General features: G+C 52.2%; 1 protein-coding gene across 1 annotated transcript; it reads left to right on the plus strand.

The window, feature by feature from the left end:
- Positions 1-8,179: 8,179 nt before the first annotated feature.
- On the plus strand, positions 8,180-22,236 carry NFKBIE (NFKB inhibitor epsilon). The gene is made up of 6 exons (XM_085055125.1): positions 8,180-8,676; positions 18,669-18,771; positions 19,280-19,511; positions 19,683-19,771; positions 20,051-20,299; positions 20,638-22,236. Exons 1-6 carry the CDS (start codon positions 8,330-8,332, stop codon positions 20,701-20,703), a joined length of 1,086 nt encoding a protein of 361 aa, XP_084911251.1. The 5' UTR covers positions 8,180-8,329; the 3' UTR covers positions 20,704-22,236.
- The last annotated feature ends 389 nt before the right edge of the window (positions 22,237-22,625 follow it).

A 22,625-nucleotide genomic window follows, 5' to 3' on the forward strand; every position in this document is an offset into this window, starting at 1 on the left:
CTTTCCCCTGTTTCCATGGGAACAGCAGCAAGCAGGAGCAGCCTGCTTGGAATTTCACTGCCTACCACTCAGACACCCCCTGCCCAATCCTCCCAGCGGACTTTGGCTCTTGAGGGTTTCAGACCCATCCTCACGTGATGGATCCCATGCCTTCAAGGAGAGCTCACAGATGCATGTGTGTCATGGCAGAGCAAGGCAAAGAGGCACAAGCCCAGAGCTGCCAGGATTCCTGTAGCAGCACTGAATGCTATTCCATGCACACTAATAGACAGTTGTAAATAATTTGCATTCCTATATGCATTTCTGCTTTTTATAGGATGTGACTTCAGCTAGACCAAAAGGCACTTGAGGGATGATCACCCTCCAGGAACAGCACTGGTTTTCTTTCAAATATGTGAATATCACACAAAAAGAGCAAAGCAAAAGGGTGAAGAAGGGTAAAAAGTGATATGAGTTTAATAGCCCATGGCATCTTTTTCTCCAGGGAATGTGTCCATTTACTTTTGAATTTGTTTTGATTTTGGACTTGTAGATGCCTCATGAATTCTGTGGAAAGGAGTTTCACAGCACACCCACAGACTCAAGAAGCTTCCTTTGGTGTGCCTATTTAGGGCTTTTTATCCACTAAGACTAACCCTTGGGAAGCCAGCTGCTGCCAGCCCTATGGAGCTACCTGCAATGCAATTTGTCCTCCACTAGTGGAGGTGATGGCTCCTGATGAGCCAGAGGTGGAGTTTTTTGTATCAGGCATATTTGATACTGGTTCTGGCAGCATATCTTGGCAACAACACTGTCAAGCACATCACCAGCTGTGCTATTTTTGAGACGAGGTGGCACAAAAGAGGTCGTGTGCCCTGCTTTGTCTGAACTGAAGTTGTAAAAGTTCTCAGCCACTTTCTGGGGAAAACAGGCATGTGGCAGGTTTTGACCCTCAGGTAGGAACCCAAAGGCATGTCTGCTAATGCGTCAGAAAGGGCACAAGACTCCCAGGAATGGGAGAAATAAGACTATATGATGCTTAGGCCTTTTGGAAACTGAAGCAAGACAGCCAACATCCAAGATTGTGTTCTGTGCCATCATCAGAGGGAGAACCCAGCAGCTGAAATTACAACACACTGCCCTCCTTCTCTTGGGGGCAAGAGACAAAAATATGTGAGATTTCCCTCCAGTTATTCCTGTAGGTTTCAGGATGGTCTACTGGAAAATCATGTTGGAGTGTGGGACATTTCTGGGATGGAGGCCTTTTTGCTGTGACAAAATGGTTGAAAGGAGCAGAGAGGCTTTTATGAGTACACAGCAACTGAAGTAGAGGTGATGCCCTTTCCAGGATATCAATAGGTTTGTTCTCCAGAAACTCTGTATCTGCCACCCTGCAGAGACATTCATATCTGTTCCAAGCAGGCATAAAGCATGACATCATATTAGCAGTATTCGTTCACTTTCCATAATGCATCAAACCACAAAAGGTCTCACTCTTCTGTCTCTGGTAGTTACAGAAAATAGCCTTTTAGTTCCTGCTTAAATATGTTACTAGTTCTTTCCCATGCAGCAAATTTGCGTTTAATTTCCTGAAAAATTTTGACAGAGGCTGCATTTTAAACCAGATGGCTGTAGATAAGCTATCCTTGTGCTGGTATTTGTAGACTAATATAAAAATGGATTTTGCGGCATTGTATAGACATATATCATGTTTAGCTTTATTTTTTCCAATAGACCAAGTGTGATCAAAACTCAGTCTTTTGTTCCAAACCAATCAATGATTCCTAGCGGTGTGCTACTTATTGTGTCTTAAGAAGATGTGTGGCAGAGAATCCCCTTGTGTTAGGATGCAGGATTTTCTATGCTCAGAAACTAATGCCTATTCAATTTAGAAATTTCAAGGATACTTAGTGCTGGCTGCCTGAACCTTCCAGAAAGTGTCACTCTAATTAAATTACTCCTTATTAATGCAATAAGGGGAGTGTGGATGAAGGAACACACTTCTTACTCCAGTTAAACAACATCCCTTTGCCACTGCTGGTCAGTGGCGTTGACTGTCTGCATGCTGTCTACCTCTGCAATCTTTGTCCTCAATGAAATATGTGCCATTAATTTTGTTTTCATCTGCCCCACTCAGACTTCATGTCTGCTGGGAGGAGATCCAGGTATGCCTTTTCTATTGTGGGAAGGAGACCCCTGAGGGTCACTGATTTGTGACTGATGAGATAGTTTCTGTTTAGCATCACTAACAGGGGTGTACATCACGACTGCAGTCCCCAAACACTCAAAGTCTTAAACCTCTCAAAGTAGGTGGGTTTGTAGCTGCTGCTCTGGGGCACATTTCACAGAATAGAGTTGCTGTCATTGAAAAGTCTTTGATCCCTGCTCTGATCCTTCCTTTGCCAACAGGCTGCCTGTGTACAGTTTGTTTGTTTTCCATCCAGTCCCATGAGAGTCTACTTTGTCATCATCACAGCTATTTGTGAGGCTCCACAGAGGTTTCTGGGTCAGGTTAAATCACTTTCCTCTCTCCAGTAGCCCAGCAGTATACCCAGGGCCCTCCCTCACATCCCCCTAGAAATGAAAAGTGGATTCAGCACTGCCCAGATGCTGTTTGACAGTCCTCAGGACATTTTGTCCAATATAACTCCAGAGCAGTAGCAACCGCCTCAAGAGCCTGGAAACTGAGCCAAATCCTCCTTTGGCAAATGTTTTGTTCTCACATAAATTTTTGGCCCATCAATCCCAGAAAGGAATAAGCCACAGAAACTAATGTCTCAGAGAATTTAGTCTATCTCTATTTATGGTCCTGGGAGTCACCTGCCTAAAAGCAGAAAACAGGTTTCTGTTGCAGTTTGCCTTCCCTGAAGGCTTGGAACTGGCATACCCTGATCTGGAGAAGCATCCCTACCCCACCAAGCTCTCCCCACAAAGCTGGCAGGCAGGGAAGACGCCACTGTACTAGGGAAGGCGCTAAAACCCATTGCAGGACTGTGTGCATTGAGTAGGGGTCATTGTATAGGCTGGGTCTGTCAGTCTGGCCAAGGTCCTGGCAAATGGCTGCAATCCCACTTTCTGTGTGCCCCATCACCTGGGCAACACAGACTTGGTCATCACTTATTCATGGTGTCAGAGCTGTTCTGTCCAATGGGATGGCCATCTGCTCCTGCTCAGCACCTGGGTATTTCAAATAGCTCACTTACCCCCACCTCCCCTCCCTGCCACCCTGCTCACCCCTCTCTCCCAGCCCCTGCCTGGGCTCCTCACTTGCTCTCAGTAGTGTGGCTCCACCAGGCCTGTTCCCAGCTCACTCTGATGCAAGTGTGGAGAGACACAAGCTCTAATTCAGCCTGGCAGCCGGGAGGTTTAACTCTCCTGAGAGCAGAGCTGAGCTTGCATGAGTAATACCTAGCCACTTGCAGCACTGCTAGGAGACAAGGACTGGGTTAGTGGGGGTGCAGGGCTGCCGTGAGGGGCTGAGGTGATGTGGAAAGCAACTCAAGCAGAATCAACTCAAAAATGAGAGTTAACCCATCCTCCCTTCTAACAGCCATCAGGTCCAGTGCAGTGATGCTGAAGCCCAGGATGCAGCACTGGCAGCATCTGTGCCATGCTCTCTGGCAAGGTGAGCTGAGGGATGCTTCGGTGAGTTGAGGTTTTTGTTTTGTCTTGGATAGTCTCTGCTAGATGAACTGTACTTAGAGAGTCATGAATAAATGATAGCCCGGCGATGGAGCATTGTCTTCCACAGCTATTCCATGGGGAGGGAGGAGCATTCTTCATTATAGTGGCCATTATATGTGGCCAGACAGAGGTTATCAGAGGCACCCTCTGGAAGTGAGTCTGTCTCTTCATTAGCTATAAAGAGAGCCCCAGGTGACAAGATTTCTCACCTAGGGCACAGTTTCACCATCTATTTAAGCACGGTTTTATTATCAGTTCTCCAAGACCATCTGCCACCCCTTCCCCATTCATAACCACATCTGCCATCTCCTTTGGGACAGCTCTGAGCACATGAACACACAAAAGTACATAGCAAGGCCTATCAGCAGTGCATTTGCCCAGATGCAAGCACAGAGCATTGCTGCTGCAGCCACCAGGCTGACAGGAATTACACAAGAGGGATATAATTTAGAATGAAGTTTTGTTAAAATATCTAGGAGTTTTGTTCATTCACTTTGTAAGGTCACGGATTTTTTGTGCATCTTTATACTGATCACTTTCTCTTTGTGGAATTGAATGCCGTGGCCGAGAGCAGAGTGAGTTAGCTGTGATCCCCATTCAAGGAATTAACTAATAATTCTTGTCTGACTTCCTACACATCATACACACACATACCCAGAGTGAACGACAGAAGGAGGTAGAAAGTTCCCTGTTCATTGTGGGACTCTGAGCAACAGTGGGAATCATCTCAGGAAGGGCATTAACTAGGCAACTTGCCAACCACCTACCACATGCAATCAAACCTGATCTGCTCCGGGTTGTGTCACCACACTGGCATGATGGCTCCCATACATTACAGGAGTGGACAGTGGAAGAATGAGAGGCATCCAACACAGGCTGCAAGGAAAAAAATTCTGACTTATATCCTTATTGAAAATCAAGGAGATGCCTGTAGCAGCATCCCTGGAGAGATTCAAAGTGACCCTGTGACTTCAGCAAGGCTTACCAGGAGAGGGCAGCCATCGCTTTCTGGGCTGACTACCCCAGAAAATGGGTACCTGAGGAGGACCTGCTTTGCACTGCCCTGTTGGAAAGCTTGGTCTTGCTTCTGGGCATTGAATCTTGAAAAGTCATGTTCCTCCTTTCCTCCATTGGGGCAGAAAGTGAAGTGACCCAGTTTGGTGCACTACGGAACTGCCTTGCTGTCAAATATATGGAGCCACAGTCAGAGCACAGAATCTGCTGGCTTTCCTGCAGCTTTCATCACTCTTCCAGGGCTTTTGCTTCCCTTGAATGCCCAGCTCACAGGGCTGAGCTCTCTGAGCTGGAGCTGCAGCCCCAGCCAGAGGTCCAGGTTGTTGCTTGGGGTGCCCAGGAACATCTCAGGTGGGGAAAATGCAGAGGGAGCTTCCTCAAATGGGGATCTAGCACCTTTCTTATGGACTCAGCATTTCTGATTCTGGGGACGAGGAAAAAGGGCTGCATCCCCAGGGAATGGGGCAGCTCAGTGCTCATGCAGGACCAAAGCTCTGCAGTGGACAGTCTGCATGGGGGGAAGGTAGCACCAGTCATGTTGCCTGGTGTGAATTATTGTGGCAATAACTGTTTATCACAATTTCAGGTAACGTATGTTTCTTTAAAAATTCTTTAATTAATTAAATATTAATTAAAGTACCATTATTTTTTTCTCAGACCAGACACAGACTGAGTATAATCTCCCTTTCCCCATCTCTCTCAGCTGTATTTCACCTATTTTACCCAGTTAACAGCTCAAAGAACAGAGAATATGCTGGTTCCAGGCCAGGCCTGGGTTTCTTTTAGTAAATCAGAGGACTGTGCTTGGGGACAGGACATTATCAGGGACAACACCCAGGGGTCCGGGTCGCTTAGGGATTCCTTCCCATGTCCAAGCTCTGTCCTGATGCTCCTGGCAGCGCAATGTGATGGTAGAGCTCTGGTGCCTTGAGCAGCGTGTGTTGACACTGACCTCTAGTGGGAATAGATTCATTACTCTTTTTCCCTGCAGTTTTAACCATTTTAAGTGACACATCTTAAGGGGAACTGGAGAGAGCCCACAATCAGAGCTTCATTTTTAAAACCTTGAAAACCAAATCAGAACATCAAGATTTTCCTCATAATATATTTAATTATTTTTAATCCCTCTACCATTGCCTTCAGTACATTATATATAGATATTTATGCATATGTATATCTCTCCATATTTAAAGCCTTTGAAAATAATGGAAGTCCAAAACTTGCACAGCCAGGCAGAAAAACTTTCTCTTAGGAAGGTAGGGTGAAACAGAGTCCAAGCCTTGCTGAATGAGTAACAGAAGGCAAATAGTGGGACAAAGAGGCCAAGTTCCTCTTTTAGCATTTCCAGTAAAATTGTCTGAATGATTAATAGACGAACAGCCAGCCAGAAGAAGGATGGCAGGAGATGGTGCCTGAGCTGGGTATTAGTGGGTGTAGTTGAAAGATCAGAGCAGAGAGTGGCTGGCCATGGATGCCTGGGGGGCATAGCTGATGTTATTGGAGAGTGCCTGGTCTCCCCAGCTCAGCTGCAGCAGACCATGGCAACACAGCCCTGGGAGAGCTCAAGAGAGTTCAAGGCTCACCTTAAGGAAGCTGCAAAATCACAAGCTCCAGCTAAATTCACATCAGCAGCAGAGGAAGGCCACTTCCAGGGGCTACTTGATAGCCAGAGGTGTAGACAGCTGCAGTGGACTGGACTGCAGAGTCCCCATTGGTGGATCTTGAACTGCTTCCCTGCAGAGCTGGTCCAGAGCTTACTAGTCCAGGTTCTGTGCTTTGGCTGAACTATTCCTGGACATGTACTAGTCCTGGAATCAGGATCCACACCTATTCCCCAATTGGAACAGGACATCACAATATAACATAGGTGTGACTAATACTTGATGCAAAGGTAAGCAGCAACTAGTTCACAGAAAAATTAAATTTTGGTGTATCACCACACAGGTTTGTGTTTATTTGACTATTTTATCCATAGGAAAGTGTACACGGAATAATTCCATGATGGAGCTGCATTTCTAACATCTAGTATGTTACTAGAGAAAATGGCAAAGGCATTTAGGAAGACAGTTGATGGGTAACCTAGTAGCAGTTGGGTATGGAAAGCTGAAGGGATTGAAATTCTGTGTGGGGATCAGAAACAACAGCTACAGGTGGAGCTGGGATGCAGCCACCACCAGGCTGTGAGAGGGAGTGACATGGATATATGGCCCAGACCCTCAGCCTGCATTGGACAAAGCTGACAGATGTGGGAGAAGCTCCTTTCCCTTGGTAATTGTAATCTTGCAGCTAGGCCGTGCCAGAGACACAACTGGAGACACTGAAACAGATCCTGAGCGTGGGAGGAAAACTTGTGACTGGAAGTTATTGATGCCAAAAGAGACTTACCTGCCTCCCTGCTGCTGCCCTCAGACCTTTCTTCCTGCAAACCCAAAGGGACAGCTGCAAATATTTCCCTATCCCTGTGGGATAGGGAAATATTTGTTGCTTTGCATGTGGTTTGTGTGAGTTTATCCGGTATCCATCACTAAAGTTCTTCCCAGGTAAGGTTCCCTGAAGGAGATTACTCCCCTCGTGCTCAGCTGAACTGGAAAAACGGGCACCCTGCAGAGACAGAAAGCAATAAAAGCAAAAAGTGAAACTGATTTTAAAGTGTCAGCTGTGTTCAGAGCTATCTAGGTTGTCTTCTGAGGAAAGCCCACTGCTTGGGACCCTGGAAAGTAATTACATGATCCATGAGGAACACCACTGGAGCTTCAGCGCTGGGGAGAGAACACTGAAATGCAGTCTGGTCAATCATTCACAGGCAGTGGGCCTTCACTTGACCTTCTATTTTCAGCTTTGATCTCTATGTCTTGGTCACTCTTGTGTGAGCCCTGGCAGCCACTCTGGGCTTTGGGATTTCCATTTGCAACCCAGAAAGGTGGTAGGAAGCTGCTGGACCAAGAGGCTCGTAAAACCAACTACAGTGACCTCCTGGCTTTTCCTGTAAAGGCAGAGCAGATGAGAAGGTGTCTTGGTGGGTGAAACCATTTAATGTATGCATTTGAGAAAAGCAAATGTCTTGATTGCACCTCTCTCCGCTACAAGTGACATTCACCATATTGTTTCCCACAGAGCCTGTGGCTTCAGTCAGCACCTGCACACGCAACAGCATCCTCACCCACACAGCGCCTGGTTTCACAAGGTCCCGCTCCCTTCCCTGGCAAACCTGCCTGCTATTTAAAGAACCCAAACCAACAGGGCAGGGGAGGAGGCAGGCCCAGGACACACAGCCGTGCACTGCCCGACGTGGGGAAGTGCGGAGCGGCCACCTCCCTGCCCTGCGCACCCCGGCTGCCGGCCCTCGCCCCTCTGCCGTGCCCACTGGTGACTTCTCTCCCTCTCCGCGCTTCTGCTCCCCGAGAAGCAGAGGGCGGGCAGAGGCAGCCCCTCGCTGTGCCGGGGCGGGGCGGCGGCGGGGGAATCCCGGGCAGGCGGGCTGGGCGCGGCTGACTCAGTGCGAGCCGGGCCAGGAGGAGGCGGCGGAGGCGGAGCCGTGTCGCCTTAGACTCTGCGCCGGCCGCCGCTCGGTGGCTTTCCGGCCATGAGCCCCCCGGCAGCGGGGCCGGGAGCGGGACCCGGGCCGGGGCAGGCGGACGGCGGGCGCTGAGCCATGTCGCGGGCGGCGGGCGGCGAGTGCCGCAAGGAAGCGGCGGGCTGGGAGGGCGAGGACGGGCAGTGCGACTCGGGCATCGAGTCGCTGCGCTCGCTGCCGGGCGGCAGGGAGACCCCCGCCGCGCCCGAGGGCCTGTCCCCCGCCCCCGAAAAGACCCTCGCCGAGACCGCCGCCGCCGAGGAGCGGCTGGACTCCAGCTACGGCTCCGGAGCCCTGCCCGAGGCTCTGCCCGAGGCGCTGCCGGGGGCTCCGGAGGGCCGCCCCGAGGAGACGCCCCCCCGGCCCGAGGGGCTCAGCCGGCAGCAGCTGGAGGCTCTCACCTACCTTTCGGAGGACGGAGACACGTGAGTGACCCTCGGGGAGCTGCGATCGAGGGCCCTCCCAGCCCCCCGGTGCTCCCCTTGTGGGGAGCCAGTGCCCAGACATAAGCCGGGCTCTATCTGCAGTGGTCCGCAGCCCTCTCCCGAGGAGCATCCTTTCGGCCGGGCTGTGAGGAACTCCCCGGGCCCCTGTCCTGGGAGCCTCTCGCCTTGCCTTGCTGCTCGTGGATGGTTGGCATCCTGTTGTAGGTTTGGGTGGATGAGCCCCCTCGCCTGCCTGAGGGGTATCCGAGCCAGGTCCAGCAGAGTGAGAAGGAAGAGATGTACCCCGGGCTACATGGCACAGAATGGACCCACCATAGGAAGCCAGCTTCCGCTTGCTATGGCGTTGCTAGCAACTAGAAAAAAGGGGGGAGAAAATCAACCCCCACCCCCCTCCGCTGTCTCTTCCCCAGAGAATGCAACATTTCCTCCACGATGGGGAAGGCTTGGCTGTGTGAGATGGCACATAAGCAAGTCCTGAAACAAGATTGGCTATGCAGGGCAAGACTTTGGGATGGCTGTGTTAGATGCTGCTCAACTGAGAACCCAAGAACTATTTGTTCTCAGGTGGGAATTGCCTTGCTTTGCCAACTTGCCCGCAGAGCCACAGCTTTTGGCACAGTTGTGACGCACGCTCTGATGTGAGGCTGCCCTCCTGAGCTTCTGTGACGGAGACAAGTGTTTCTCTTAATGAGGGGGGGCTTCCCACATCCGTAATGCCCTCTCAGGGGCAGAGGCATCGTGCCAGAGTTATTTGGTTTGGCTTCTGGTAATTACCTTCAGCTAATCACAGCGTTTTTTCCTGTTGTGCATTCCCTCGATGGAAGGTTTTCATCATGAGTGTACACACAGAGCATGGGCGAAGCGTTCTCACGGTTGAGGGCAAAGTTTTGCCCCAAACCCAGGCTGGAGTTTAATACTGAGTAATGGTGCAAGAGGAAGAGAAACTAAGAGGCACTGACATGAGCAAGCAAATGTCTTCAGTAGCAGGAGCAGCAAGAAGGCTCTGTCCTTGCCTGGCAGAGCACATCTGGATTGAAGGTGAAGATGAACTGGGAGACAGCCTGAGTGTTAACTTCCCTGTTAGGAAGGAGTCTGTACATCTGCTAATTAGTTCATTAATGGTTACTGTGGGATCTGTTCTGAGGATTGGTTGGAAGTCGCATGGCAAGCAATGTTAGACTAAATCCAACCTCCCACGCTCCCCAGACAGGCTTTCTAGTCCTGTCCTATCTACGGGCTGATTCTGTGGCTCCTCAGAGTGGAGGAGCTTCACCAGTTTTCCCAGCTGTAATGCCACAGCCAAGGTGCCCTCAGAGAGAGCCAGGGGTCTTTTAATTAGAGCTGTGGAAAGTAATGCATCCCCCCCAGTCTGGTCTGTCATGGTGTGCCCAGGGCTCCTCGCTTACTGCTTTTTTAGGAGCCCCATAGATGCAGCTGCTTGGAGGTGCTTTTATTGCTTGAGGCTGTCTTGTTTGGTGGTTGAAGCCCTTTGCCTGTCAGACTTGCTTGGAGAGACCTAATTCAAACATCTTATTAACTAGGAAAACATTAATCAGCGGTACCTTGGTTACTGTAGGCAAGAGAGGCTCTCAGAGAGCTCCCCAAACGGTTGCCTTTGCTCTTCTGTTTTCTCTCACAGTGCAGTTCAGAACAGGAAATCTGTAAAGAATGAGGGAGGGAGTGATAGGTCTGCTGGTTGTACAGCTCTGGGCTCACCATGTCCACGCAGGAGACAGCTTTCCTGGGATCTACTCCCACTGCTGGGAAAAAAAACTATTCTTGTGGTTAGAGTGGTGAGGCTGTGGATTTGTGCCTCTGCTATTCTTGTCTCTCCTCCTGACCCTGCGGCAGAGGTAGGTGGCATTTATATTTAGAAGTGCTGAACATCCACCACTCAGGTCAATGCAAATGGGGACTGTGAGCACCCAGCGACTCATTGAACTGCCACCAGTTTTGTATGTGAAAACAAGTCAGGGCTGATAATAATGCTAGGGTGTATGGAGCAATTGCTCATCCAGTGACAGAAGGTCCCCAGAGAGAAGGGATCAGATGGCCACAGGCTACATCCCTTTCATCCGGCCAGACAAACTCATCTTCTTTTCTTCTTTTCATCTCTGTCAGCAGCACATTTCCTTGTGTGCCTTTTTTTAATGTCTGCCACAAAACAGCTTCAGGCAGAGAATTAAAATTATACTATCATTATATTTCAGAAGACTTGGGCAACTACACTTTCCTGTAATTGTAATTTTGAAAATGCAAAAAGTTCAGGGGTTTTGGCCAAGTAGTTCCTGTTTCCCCAGATGCCCTGGCTGGTAGTGAGCTGAGAGGAGCCCTGGGCTTGCACAAAGGGAGCTGGCAAAAGTCTTGGCGCTACATCTGACAAAAATCTTCACTGTCCATAGCTTCCTGAGGCTCACCCACCTGTGCCATCTCAAGGTGTGCCTGTGTTTGTCAGCCTGGCACTTGTGGAGTAAGAGCAGGAGGTGGAGGCAGAGGTGAGGAGCATGTGCTTGTGAGGTTGGAGTGTCAGCAGGATCCTCCTTGGATACCTCCCTGCCCGCCTCCACAGGAGAGGAGCGTCAGTGCAGGCAGGATGAAGCAATGGGGCTAAAACTGTCTCTCTCTGTGCTCAAAGTTAGAAGGAGTCTCGCTTTAGCAGGAAGGAAATTGGCCAACAGGGAAGATGGGGGAGTGATGGCCAGTGAAATGCGTGGGTGCTGTCTTCCAAGAATTATTTGCCCAAATGTCATCTTCTCCATGGCTTCTCAGTGCCACTGGCAGCCCCTCTGCCTCAGGGAAGTCAGAGCTGCAGTGTTCAGGCACTGGCACATCAGTCCCCAAGAGAGAGGGGCTCAGCTGTGAGGGCAGGAGAAGTCAAGCATGAGGAGTGGGGTGGCAGGCAGAAGATGGTGGGTGCACTTCGGGCAGTGATCTGTATCCTCCTGGTTGCATGGGCAGGTAGAGAGCAAACCCTGTGCACTCAAAAGGTCTCCTCCAAGCATCCGTCTTTTCCTTGTAACCCAAAATTCCAAATATCTATCTCTTCTGTGTAATTAAGCTCTTTTATTGCTGAATTGGGCCTTGATGGGATTGCTCTGCATGGAAGTGAAGAGAGGGGCTTTCCAGCTGTAGGCCTGGCTACCTCTGAGCAGACTGCATGCAGATTTATTGTTGTGCCCTAGCCTCCAGACCACCTCGACCTTTGTTAGGGCTCACTGAGGAATGCCCATCCTTCCATGTCTCACAAGGCATATGCACAATTCCAGCATCCTGGGAAAAGGATGGGTGTGGGAACAGCTCCTTCAAGGTGAAATGTGGTGTGAAGGGATCACCTGTTTTTTTCCAGCACAAGAGGAAACCCCCCTGTTTCCTTCAGCTGATGTCAGCCTCTGCAACCTCTGGAGAGGCAGAGTTGATTCGTCAGTGTGCGAAATTAAGCATAGTTTCCTCTGTCTAGGACTATGTAGTCTATCTTAAACTTAAAAACATGTTTTCCTTTCTGCCCATGCTGGTCCTTGGGCCACATGCCACTTTATGCCATTGGTACATGATGCCGTGGTTATGGAAAGGCTGGGGGTTGCATCTCTGCAGGCGGGTGACTGTCTTCTGCATGGGGCTCCGGATGCAAAGCAGTGCAGCACCTCTGCGGGGGTGAAGGTCGGGGGACCCCAGCTGAATCACAGGAGGGAGACCTAGGCCTCCTCCAGATGGAAAATGGGACTGTGTGGTTTTGGTCAGGTGTGTGTTTCAGGGAGGGAGGGGAGCAGAGGAAGCCTGACTTCCTCCTTCCACCAGAGACAACTGGTGCCCCGTCTGCTGATAAGAAATCACGTGCCAGTGGCTCGTGGGCTGAAATGCCTTAACAAGGGCTTGGGGACAGTTAATCGAGTAGAATCAGGGCTCCCATGGGAGCTTGGGAGGATGATGATGATGACAACCTCTTGTCCATAGGATGGTAGTGAGGGGGCCTCCCATGCCTGCATGAGTTGTCACTGAGCATGAAGAACCTCCTTGCCTGACTGTCAGGATTTAAGTCCATCCCAAGTTATTGCCTAGCACGCTGCCAATTGTGGGGCAGAAGAGAAAGTGAATTCTAACATGGGTCTGCCAGGAGGGAGAAGAAAAATTCCTGTGTCCAGCTCCCTGTCCCTGAACTCTCAGCTCTATGCATGCTCAGGAGTTTGGTAAACAGGACAGCTTGGTGTCCCTCCAAGCAAGGCCAGGCAGCTCTGCGCAAGTTCTTTTGGGCTCCCCCAGAAGTTGCTGGCTGCTGCAGGGGTAACACACATAAAGCCTTGCCATAAAGTGGGTAATTCCTGGCAGCCTTCTGAGATCGTGCATGCAAGGGATTTTTTTTTTTTCCCCTGTTTGGATTACTTTAGCCTAGCCTGGAGGAAGTTTCTTCAGACTTTCCACCTGCCTAGGTTTGCCTTGGAGCTGGGGAGAGACACAAGGAACTTCAGCACAGAGGAAGGGAAATAATGGCTGGAAATTTCCATGTCCTGGGATGCAGAAGCCTGGCTGTAACAGATCAGCCAAGGTGGGGAGGGCTTCAGGTCCTTGGACTCTGAAGGCAGGCTTGACTGCTGCTGGGAAAGAGTTGAGCTCAGCTAATTTAACAAAGAAATTTTTTTTTTATTATTGGCTTGGATTTGGGGTTTTTTAGTATAATGTGGATAAATGAGGAGTCAGACATGACTGTGTAGGAAGAGGTTGTGGGATCTGAGCTGTGAGAGTGGTTACTGTGTGCCTCTCAATGAGCTGCGTGGGATGTTCTCTGTGTCACAGGGTTGGGAAGCCCCTCTCAGTGGGGCAGATGTAGGGCTTAAGGGGGGGCCCTGAAGTATCTTAGACCCAGAGCTAGTGCCTCATTAAAAGAAAATCCTGAAACAGTGAGGATATCTGTGGGGTTGTAAATGATTGCTAGGGTGTGTTGTACAGGCTCTGGCAAAGTCCAGGCATTGTCATCTTGTAAGAGGCTCTTCTGACCTCAAGATATCTCTTTGTATACAGAAACCGTAGAATATATTTGCCTGCTAAGGAGTGAGGTGTGAAATGGATTTACCACAGTCAATGAACTTCTTGGGGTGTTTGCTGCTTTTACTGAAATTGTTCATCATGCTTCTCAGATGGTTACTGGCCCCTGCTAGGGTGGGCTGACCTGTTTTCTGGCTTGGCCCATCTGTGCAAAGATGGTAGCACAGGACAGGCCCCTTGTTTTGCAGAGAACAGCCCACATGCATCTGATGTTCAGTGCTTCTGCAATACCAGACCCACCGTCTGCTCAGAAATGGTGCAAAATTCTCAAATGTATGGTTGCAGAGTCTAGAGGGTGTGAGGCCAGGGTCAGGGTACCTTTTCATCCCCACCTCACTGAAAAATGAGGCACCCACAGCCCTCCTGCAATGCCTCTTCTACCAGTCAGCCTCCAGCATCCCTCATCCACAAGCACCTGGACCAGACCCTCTGCCGAGCACCCCAGGAAAGGTGAGACTTGTCTCCTCTGCTTACCTGTTGGTTCCCACCCCTCACTCTGGCCCCAGGAACTGCAGGCTGGGAAGCAGCTGCTGCCCACACTGGAGATCAGCAATGCTGTGGCTGAAAGGGCTTTGTATCCCTCTAGCCATATCCTCCCTCCAGTCCCATCCCAATGCCCCCTCCACTCAAATTCAAGCTGTGCCCTTCGTAGGGAAGGGGAGAAGAAACCTGCAGAACAGGAGACCCAGAGGAGGAACACAGAACATGGGGATGAGGCAGCTGGGATGCACTGCTCCCTTGGAGCTGCCAGAGGGCCGCTGGAACAGCTGTATAGAGTGGGGCAGCATCGCACTGGTATGTGGGGAGGAAGGAAGGGAGCCAGGCTGGGCTGGCTCAGGCTGCAGGGCAGGGTCAAGCTGTGCTTTCTGAGCCCGCTGGCAGAGGTTCATGCTGATGGCTGAGGAAGCGGTTAGCAGTGCAGGTTACAGTGCTGGAACAGGAGAGCAGCGTAAGCGTGGAATTCCCCTGCTGTTTTCCTCCTCCCTCAGGCTCCTTTCTACTGCTGCTGGGGCCATTTCCTCCCCTGAACAAGTTTCTCTTGTGTGAATTGTTTGCATGACTTCCCACTGCTTCACTCAGCCAAAACAAGGAGCTGGGAATAAGCTGTTTCTGCTGCAGACAGGGACCTTATCTAGAGAGGGAGAAAAACCTGTCAAAGTAAATTCAGTTGAATGCTGAATCCCCTGATTTAGGTGCTTCTGGGGTGAGATGGTGAAGGGAGAGGCTGCTTTGAGGAAAGGTGTCTTGCTATACAGATGGGGGGATCTGCATGGTCAGCCCCTTTTCTGGAAAAATGGAAAAGGATAGCGAGAGAACTGGTGGGACTTCATCAGTTCTGCTTGTGTGTCAGAGCTGGGTGTCACCCCTTACCCTGTTTTCTAGCCTCCTGTCCTCATGTGTGGAAACTTTTCCTACTGGACACTTGAGGTAATTCAGAAGTTGGAGATGGACAGCACTGTGGAAATGGATGCTCTCTTGTGCCTAAGCTAGGACCACTTTAAGTATGGCATGTTCAGTCTCAGGGACATCCCCAGGGATAGCCCCAGCCTCTCTGCTCCAGGGTTGTTATCTCTCTGATGATGGGTAGATCAGTTTGTGGCAGGGATGTCCTGTGCCCATGGGACCTTTGTGATTCAGAGTGTTGAGTCCACTTATGCCAGGATGGAGCTGGTGAGCAAGTGGAAAAACTGAGAATGAACCCAGCAGTCTGTACTCCTGCTGTGTTTCCCCTGCCCACAGCTCCTCCATCCCTTGCCCTTTCCAAAACTCCCTGTTGCCCTTTCTGAAAGTTCCTGCTGGACACTCACCCCCGTGGCTGCAGGCAGGAGCATTTGCAGGCAAGAGTGTGGGGAGGGAGGGAGGGAGGGAGGGAGCAGGCAAGTAGAGGAAAGCAGAGGAGAGATATGCAGACAACTCAGGATGGGCAAGGATCTGAGCATGGCAGGGTGGAGGGCTTGTTCTGGCAAGGGCATACAGCCGTAGCTGGGTGAGGAGTGGTGTCTGGCAGTGAGTGGATGTCTCTCCATCGCTGTATCCTGACTCTGGACTCAGCTGGGCACACAACATGGCCAGCACACAGCAGCCCATCAGCAGCTGGGCCATGCTGCTGCTATGGCACAGAGAGACCTATGTGCTCATAACCTCAGTGGAGAAAGCTGGAGATTGGCACAATGCCTACCCCTCAGGTCTCCTGGGTGTAGGAGGTTTCCTGGGTTAGCAGGAAATAATCCTAGTTCCTGGTTGGCAGCACTGCCCATGGCACAGAATGCCTCAGTTCATATATGCCTCAGTGGGCTCCTCCCAGCCCACTGGCCTTGTTATGATTCCCCCAAGAAGCTCATGGTTCTTGCAGCCATTTCGGGAAGTTGAGGGCTGGTAATGAGGAAAGGCGGGAACGAATGCAGAAATGAAAGCCCGGGAGGAGGCTGCACCCGGGTGGAGAAGGAAGGGGGAGGGGGGAAAGCAATCCTTCAAAGCAGGTACATCACAGCTGCAAGGTGAAAGCCTGAGCTCTGCCCTGGGGAATGGTCGCCCCCGTTGCCTCTGCAGCATGGATGCCCAAACTAGCTCAGTGTCAGCCCAGCCCCAAGCAGCTCCACTGCCTTGTTGCGCTGCAAAGGCATCCAAGCCAGGAAGAGTGAGGTGCTGGCAGTGGCAGAGGGCTTCTCGGGGGTTTCCACCTCCCCCGGGTGACTGCCCCACTCGTCCCCACATGACAGTGCGGTGTGGTGTGGGTAGTGACAGGGGCCTGGGGGATTCCTGGGGCACAAGGGCCGTCTGCTTTGGGACACAACCCTGAGCATTGCTCTCTCCCCTGGGAGCCCAGCGTGGCTCTGGAAAGCGAAAGCACCAGCGGTTTAAAGTTCAAGCTGAATTGCTGTGGAAAGTCCGCTACTAGGGCAGTCTTAACTCTGCTGTACCTGAAAAAGGCAGATCCTGTGGCCTCTTCCTGCACGTGGTGCCTGGGAGCAGGTTTGGAGAAACAGGGGCTGTCCCTGCAAGTGTGTGAAGGACACCTCAGCAGAGGTGCTGCCACAGGGACTGGGGGCCTGATGCAAAACCCAGCAGGGAATCTCCCTGCTCAGGTCAAACCCAGGCTAGGATCAGCAAAAACCTAATTAAGGGAGGGGTATTCTTACAGCTGGTTGCCTTGCTCGTGCTCCAGGCCCCTTGGCTGTGCCTCTGCCCCGTGGCCCACTGAGGGTGGCCAGACCCTGCCCATGGGGCTTGCAGCCCCTGCTTGCAGCCCCCTCCCCTGCCCTGGGGGTGCTGGCAGTGAGGGGGCACCCCATGGCTGGGCAGAGGCAAATGTGGGTGACCTCCCCTTCTGGTGGGGAATTCCCTGCTGCAGCATGACCTGGGGCTTCCCTGGGGACAAAGCCTCTCCTGTTGGGTACAGCCTCTCCCCTGGCAGCGGGATGGAGAGGACCCAGCCTTGTTTTGCCTTCAAAATTGGATTTCAACTAAAGATGCTTGGGGTCCTGAATGATGGCTTGATCTTCAAGCAGCACTTGGGAAGAGGTCAATAAAGGACGTTTTTGGGGACTGGCCTCTGAGCTTCTCAGCACACTCACGTCCCTGGTGCAACTGACAAAAAGGCAGCCCCAGCCCCACTTTTTTTTCTTAGAGCAATGCTTTAATGCCAGGTGTTGCCCTCCTGCCTTTGGAAGGATGCTCTCTATGCCCCACATCACAGGTGGTATCCCAAAGCTGGCCTGTCTGGCAAGTGGGGTGTCTTGCCAGGGCTGGCACAGCTCTCACCCTCCATCCCTTGGCCTTATCAGTCTCCACCAAAGCAACGTGGGTGGCAGAGCCCAGCCTTCAGCTTAGAGCTGATTTCTGCCAGAGGCCTCCCAGGGCCTCCAGTGCAGTGGTGAGGAGGGGAGAGGAGGCTCAGCTCATGCCTGCCATGCTCTGCAGAGTGGGAGCTGCCACGTGCTCCTTGCTGCTGCCTGCTCCTTGCTGCTGACCACCATAGCCAGGGTTGGCCTAAGGAGGCTGCATTGTGGTAGGAGGATGGCCCTTCAGCCCAGGGTGCCTGGGAGACAGCAGGTTGGCAGGGGGGACTGGAAATTCCCTGTCAGCTCTGCCTCCGTTGTGCTCTCACTTCTCTTCTGACTGTGCTGGGGCCATCTGGAAATAAAAGTTCTCTTTGGGCTGGAGAGCTCTGGGTTGCCTGGCCACCCCATTGCTGTGGGGACCACAGTCCTGAGGACCAGGGCTCCCTGCTGGCCACCAAGCTCTGATAGCTGCACCTCTGGTGTCCCTCTGTGCTGGTGGGCTGTGCGCCAGCCTTGCCGTGACAGTGCTAAAAGGGAAGGATGTGGGGGAGAGAAGAGGAAATTGGTGTGGACTGGCAGATTGACTGGCATAGGGACTGTGCCATGCAGGTGATCTTGGACTAGCACTGGGCTCTTGCCCAGCTTTGACTGCTTGCCTTGGTGGAGGGGAAAGCAGAAGTACAGTGTGCAGCTGGCAGCAGAGAACTGGAATTCCCCAGGCAGCTGCCAGAGCCCAGACCTTCCTCCACAGCCACCAAACCCAGCTCTTGGACTCTAGGAAACACATCCCAGGCTCTTTGGAGCTACACCAATTGCAGGCCTGGCTTTGAGCAGTGGCAGATTGAAACCTCACACATGCTGTGAGGTCCAAGGGAGGACCCTGTGTTGCTTATCAGGAACAGGAGGATCTGTTCCCCATGGGGATCGGAGTAAAGGACTGCCCTGTGGAGCGTTAGACCATGTTGCTGCTTTCTACTGAGCTTCCCTAGGGAGAGGGCAGGATGGAGGAGCTCCGAGCTGGAGGGAAGGGGACTGGAGGAGGCAGGGAGATTATTCATTCATGCAGCAGGGAAGGATCTCCACTCCTGAGCATGGCACTCAGGACTTACTTTTCTTTTTTATTCTCTCCTGTCACCATTATCCCCTCTGTAGGTTGGTTCATCTGGCCATTATCCACTGTGTCCCAGCTGTAGCACTCTGCTGCATCGCTCAGCTACCCAGGGAGGTGCTGGAGATCCAAAATGATCTTTTCCAGGTATGTGGTTGTGATAGGCAGAAAATGGGAGGAAGAGAAATGCTGTAGGCTGTTCGCTGGATAGATGCCCAATCTATCTGCCCTTTACCCAGGACTCCACACCTGCTTCCCCCAGAGTGTGGTGAAGGTCCCATGTGAGCAGGGAGGGGAAGAATGGAGGTGGAGATAACTTGAGAGAGAAGTGTGACAGCTCCCAGCACTTTGCAAGGCCCCAGGACATGGCAGCCAGCCACAGAGGGTGGGGAGAGGCATGGCTTGAATGTGGCAAGGTAGATAACTTGGGAGAATGAGATCTGTCTCCACGGCTGATCCCTGAGCTGAGGTGCAGGGGAACAGCAAGCTGTGTGACCCCACCAGTGTCAGCCACATGTAACCTCAGGACAGGGATGGATGGGGGTCTTCTGTGTGGCAGTCAGCCCATGCTGCCAGGCTAGCTCCTGGAGACTGGTAGGGCTCGTCACATCTGGTGCCCTGTGAGGCATCCTCCACTTTTCTAATTTCTCTCCAGACTCCACTCCACCTCGCTGTGTACCTGGAGCAGCCCAGTGTGATCCAGGCACTGATCCACAAGGGAGTGAACCCTGGCCTGCAGGACCGCAATGGCAACACCCCGCTGCACTTGGCCTGTGAGCAGCAGCACCTGCAGTGTGCCCAGCAGCTGCTGGAAGGCACAGCCACACCAGAGGGCACAACTCAGCCCCATGGGCATCACCAGGACCTGCAGCTCCAGAACTGGCAAGGTGAGACCTGGAGGCAGCCCAGTGCAGAGCTGGTGGCCAGGTTGGGGCAGAGACCATGAGATGTGTATGCAGGGATCCAGGAGCACAGCAGAACAGGAGTGGGGCCAGGATTGGTGTGCCCCAGGGTGGTTTGGGCTGACTGTGGCTCTCTCTTCTGCCTCCCTACTGCAGGCTTGGCCTGTCTGCACATCAGTACCTTGAAGGGGAACATCCCAATGATGTCTCTGCTGCTGGAGAGCGGTGCCAACATCGATGTTCGGGTAAGACTGGGCATGGTGTGATGTTTTGTAAAGACTGGGCTAGTGGGTGTCTCTCTTGGGCACTCCCTTCAGCCTTGGGGCAGGCACTACTGTGAGGCTTAGGGGCACTGAATTTTGAGGGAGCAGAGAGTAAAGGTCCTTAAGAGTCTGCTGGGTGCCATGAGAGCAGGCAGGGTGGGGACTGCCCCCTCTGCAGCCAGTCAAAGGAGTGTGGGTGGGTGCTGCAGGACCCAGCTGAGGGGACTCCCCACCCACACCCTTGTGATCTGCGGGTTGCAGGAGGGCACAAGCGGGAAGACCCCGTTGCACCTGGCTGTGGAGTGCCACAACCGCAGGGCTGTCCAGTTCCTGCTGCGCAATGGGGCGTACGTGGATGCCCAGATGTACAACGGGTGCACTCCACTCCACCTGGCTGTGGGCCGCAAGGATGCTGCCATCGCTGCCATCCTCTCACACTCTGGGGCTGACACCCTGCTGAGGAACATGGAGAACGAGACAGCCCAGGACCTGGCTGATGGCAACGATGACGTGAGTCTCTGGGGGGGGGAGGCCTGTGGCTCTGCCAGTGTGTCAGGGGGTACAGGAGCTGGACCATTAGAGAGTACCTCCTAGGAGGTCCTAGGATATCTCCTAGGAGTCTATCCTTTCTATCCTTCCCTATAGATTGTAGGCATTGGCTCTGTGGGTGTGTGGGATAAATGCCTTTTACCTCAAGCCTTAGGAAAAGTCCAGACAGGATTTGTTGGCACTTCCCTGGGGAGGTGGGAGGCTGTGTGACTGGATAGGGGGAAGGTTTGGACCCCTACCCCAGCTCAGTGGAGACAAAAACCCAAATCCTTACATGTCCATACCCTTGGTCTTTGCAGCTCCTCGCCTTGCTGCCCTTTGATGACCTGAAGATCTCAGGAAAGCCTGTTGTGTGCTCTGAATGAGGGAATGGACTCCTTTGGCCAGTCAGGCTGCCTCCTTGCTCTGTGCTGCTGCCCTGCTGCCCACTAGGATCTTGCCTGCCTGCAGTTCAGTGGGAGCAAAGACACTTTGGGAGACTTATTCCACTGCCCCTTTCCTCTTTGGAAAAGTTTTTTTTGCCTCTGGCTGCCTTCCCAAGTGAAAGAAGGTGGCATTATGAGCACTACACAAGGGAGGCTTTTCTTTTAGTATCTGTGCACTGCAGCAGGACTGAACTTTCTCTTCCCTGCCATGGGTCTGAGTTGTGGGGATCTCCAGCATACACAGGGAGGGAGCAGGAGAGGACTCATTTTCGCACTGTAGGTTGGACAGAGCATCCTCTGGCACCCCATCAGAATAAGTGTGGGGTGAGGAGAGTCAACACACACTCTAATAAATGTTTGTTGTTGCTGCGGGCACCAGAGGTCTCATGTGATCTAACCCATGCCACACCCCACAGCAGCAGGAGGCTGAGCATCGCCCTGGGGGCCTGGGGCCATGAGGGCTACAGGAGTTTCCCCAGTCCGCCCGCTCCCTCGAGTTCTTCACACCACAGAAGGTGAGTGGGTGCACGGGGCCTTCCCCACTTGCAGAGCCTTTCTACTGCTCAGGGCAAAGGCTGGGGGATCCCAGCCTGGTGCCCTATTCTCATGCTGTCTTGCTGAACGTCTGGCTGCAGGGCTGAAGAAAGAGCATAGGGGATCCACAAGACCAGGTTGTGAATCCCTGCTTCTGCCGTTGTGCCTGACACCTTGCTGCTTTACTGTGCTGTGGTTTCCTCTTTCACAAAGAGGACAGAAGGATCCTGCCCCATCTCCTGGCTTGGAAGGGGGTTAAAAAACTTAGGGTATGGGTCTTCCCTGGGTTTTAGATTCTCCCAGGGTGAAAGTGGAGGAGACAGCAGCATTATCTTCACATCCCTTCTGTTGTTCAGCTCATCACCCTTCCCTGCCACTTCTCCAGCCAGAGGAGCACGTGCGATGCATTAGGAAATCAGCAGCCAAAGGTGCTGTGGGAATGGAGGCACCGAGTTGCCTTACCCCATCTCAGCCAGGGAAATTCCCCACTTGTTGCCTGGGAACCACTGCTATTGTTTGGGACAAATACTGGATGGTGCAATCGACCAGGATGCTCTGGAGCTTTTGTCTTCTTCCTCCCTTCTTGTAAGGGAATGCTGCCAGGTAAACAGCATAAGGACCCCCCAGGCCTCTCTGGACCTTGCCTGGTTTCCTCAGCACTCCTGGTCTGGATTGCTCTGTTTCTTTCAAATCTTTGCCTCTCACCTTCTGGCAAGGCCTGAACCCTGCTGCAAACCCATAGGGCTGTTTCAAGGATGGCTTCACAAGGGACATGGGGCACTTCCAGGCTGCCCAAAGAACGAATGACAGATGCTGCAGGGCAGTATGGGATGGTGGAGCCAGGGCTGTAGTTGGGAGAAGAGGGAAAAGGCAGAAACAAGTGATCTGCACTTTTTTGTTTGTTTCGTTATTTTAAAATAAAACAATTTGCTTTAGAAATACGTCTTGTAAAACATTATTCCATGGCCATGTGATGGCTTCAGCTGGCCCTGCAACCGTGCCTGGGGCTGGGATAGGGGATGCAGGACTGGTGCTGGAGAAGGTGCTATCCTGCCCTGCAGCCCTTGGCAGCACCTGCTCCTGGGACCAGCTGTGGCTGTGCCCAGTGAAGGGCTGGCAGGTTGGAGGGGGCTGTCCTTAGACGGGGCAGGGATGGGGAGATGCCAGGGTCAGCTTCGAGGACTTCTAGCTTGAATCAAGAATAGTGTGGCCATCAGGACTAGGGAAGTGATCATCCCTCTGAACCTGTGAGGCTGCACATCGAGTCCTGTGTCCAGTTCTGGGCCACTCATTTCAAGAGGGTGCTGGAGTATGTCTGGAGAAGGGCA

This window comes from Lichenostomus cassidix, chromosome 3 (assembly GCF_008360975.1).
Source record: "Lichenostomus cassidix isolate B80296 chromosome 3, HeHo_3.0, whole genome shotgun sequence".
Taxonomy (NCBI): Eukaryota; Metazoa; Chordata; class Aves; order Passeriformes; family Meliphagidae; genus Lichenostomus; species Lichenostomus cassidix.

Excerpts from the sequence above, each read along its gene's own strand:
- NFKBIE (XM_085055125.1), top strand. The coding sequence starts at position 8,330 with ATGTCGCGGGCGGCGGGCGGCGAGTGCCGCAAGGAAGCGGCGGGCTGG. Across the intron at positions 8,677-18,668 it reads CTTTCGGAGGACGGAGACAC|GTTGGTTCATCTGGCCATTA; the intron begins GTGAGTGACCCT and ends TCCCCTCTGTAG. Across the intron at positions 19,772-20,050 it reads GTGCCAACATCGATGTTCGG|GAGGGCACAAGCGGGAAGAC; the intron begins GTAAGACTGGGC and ends TGCGGGTTGCAG.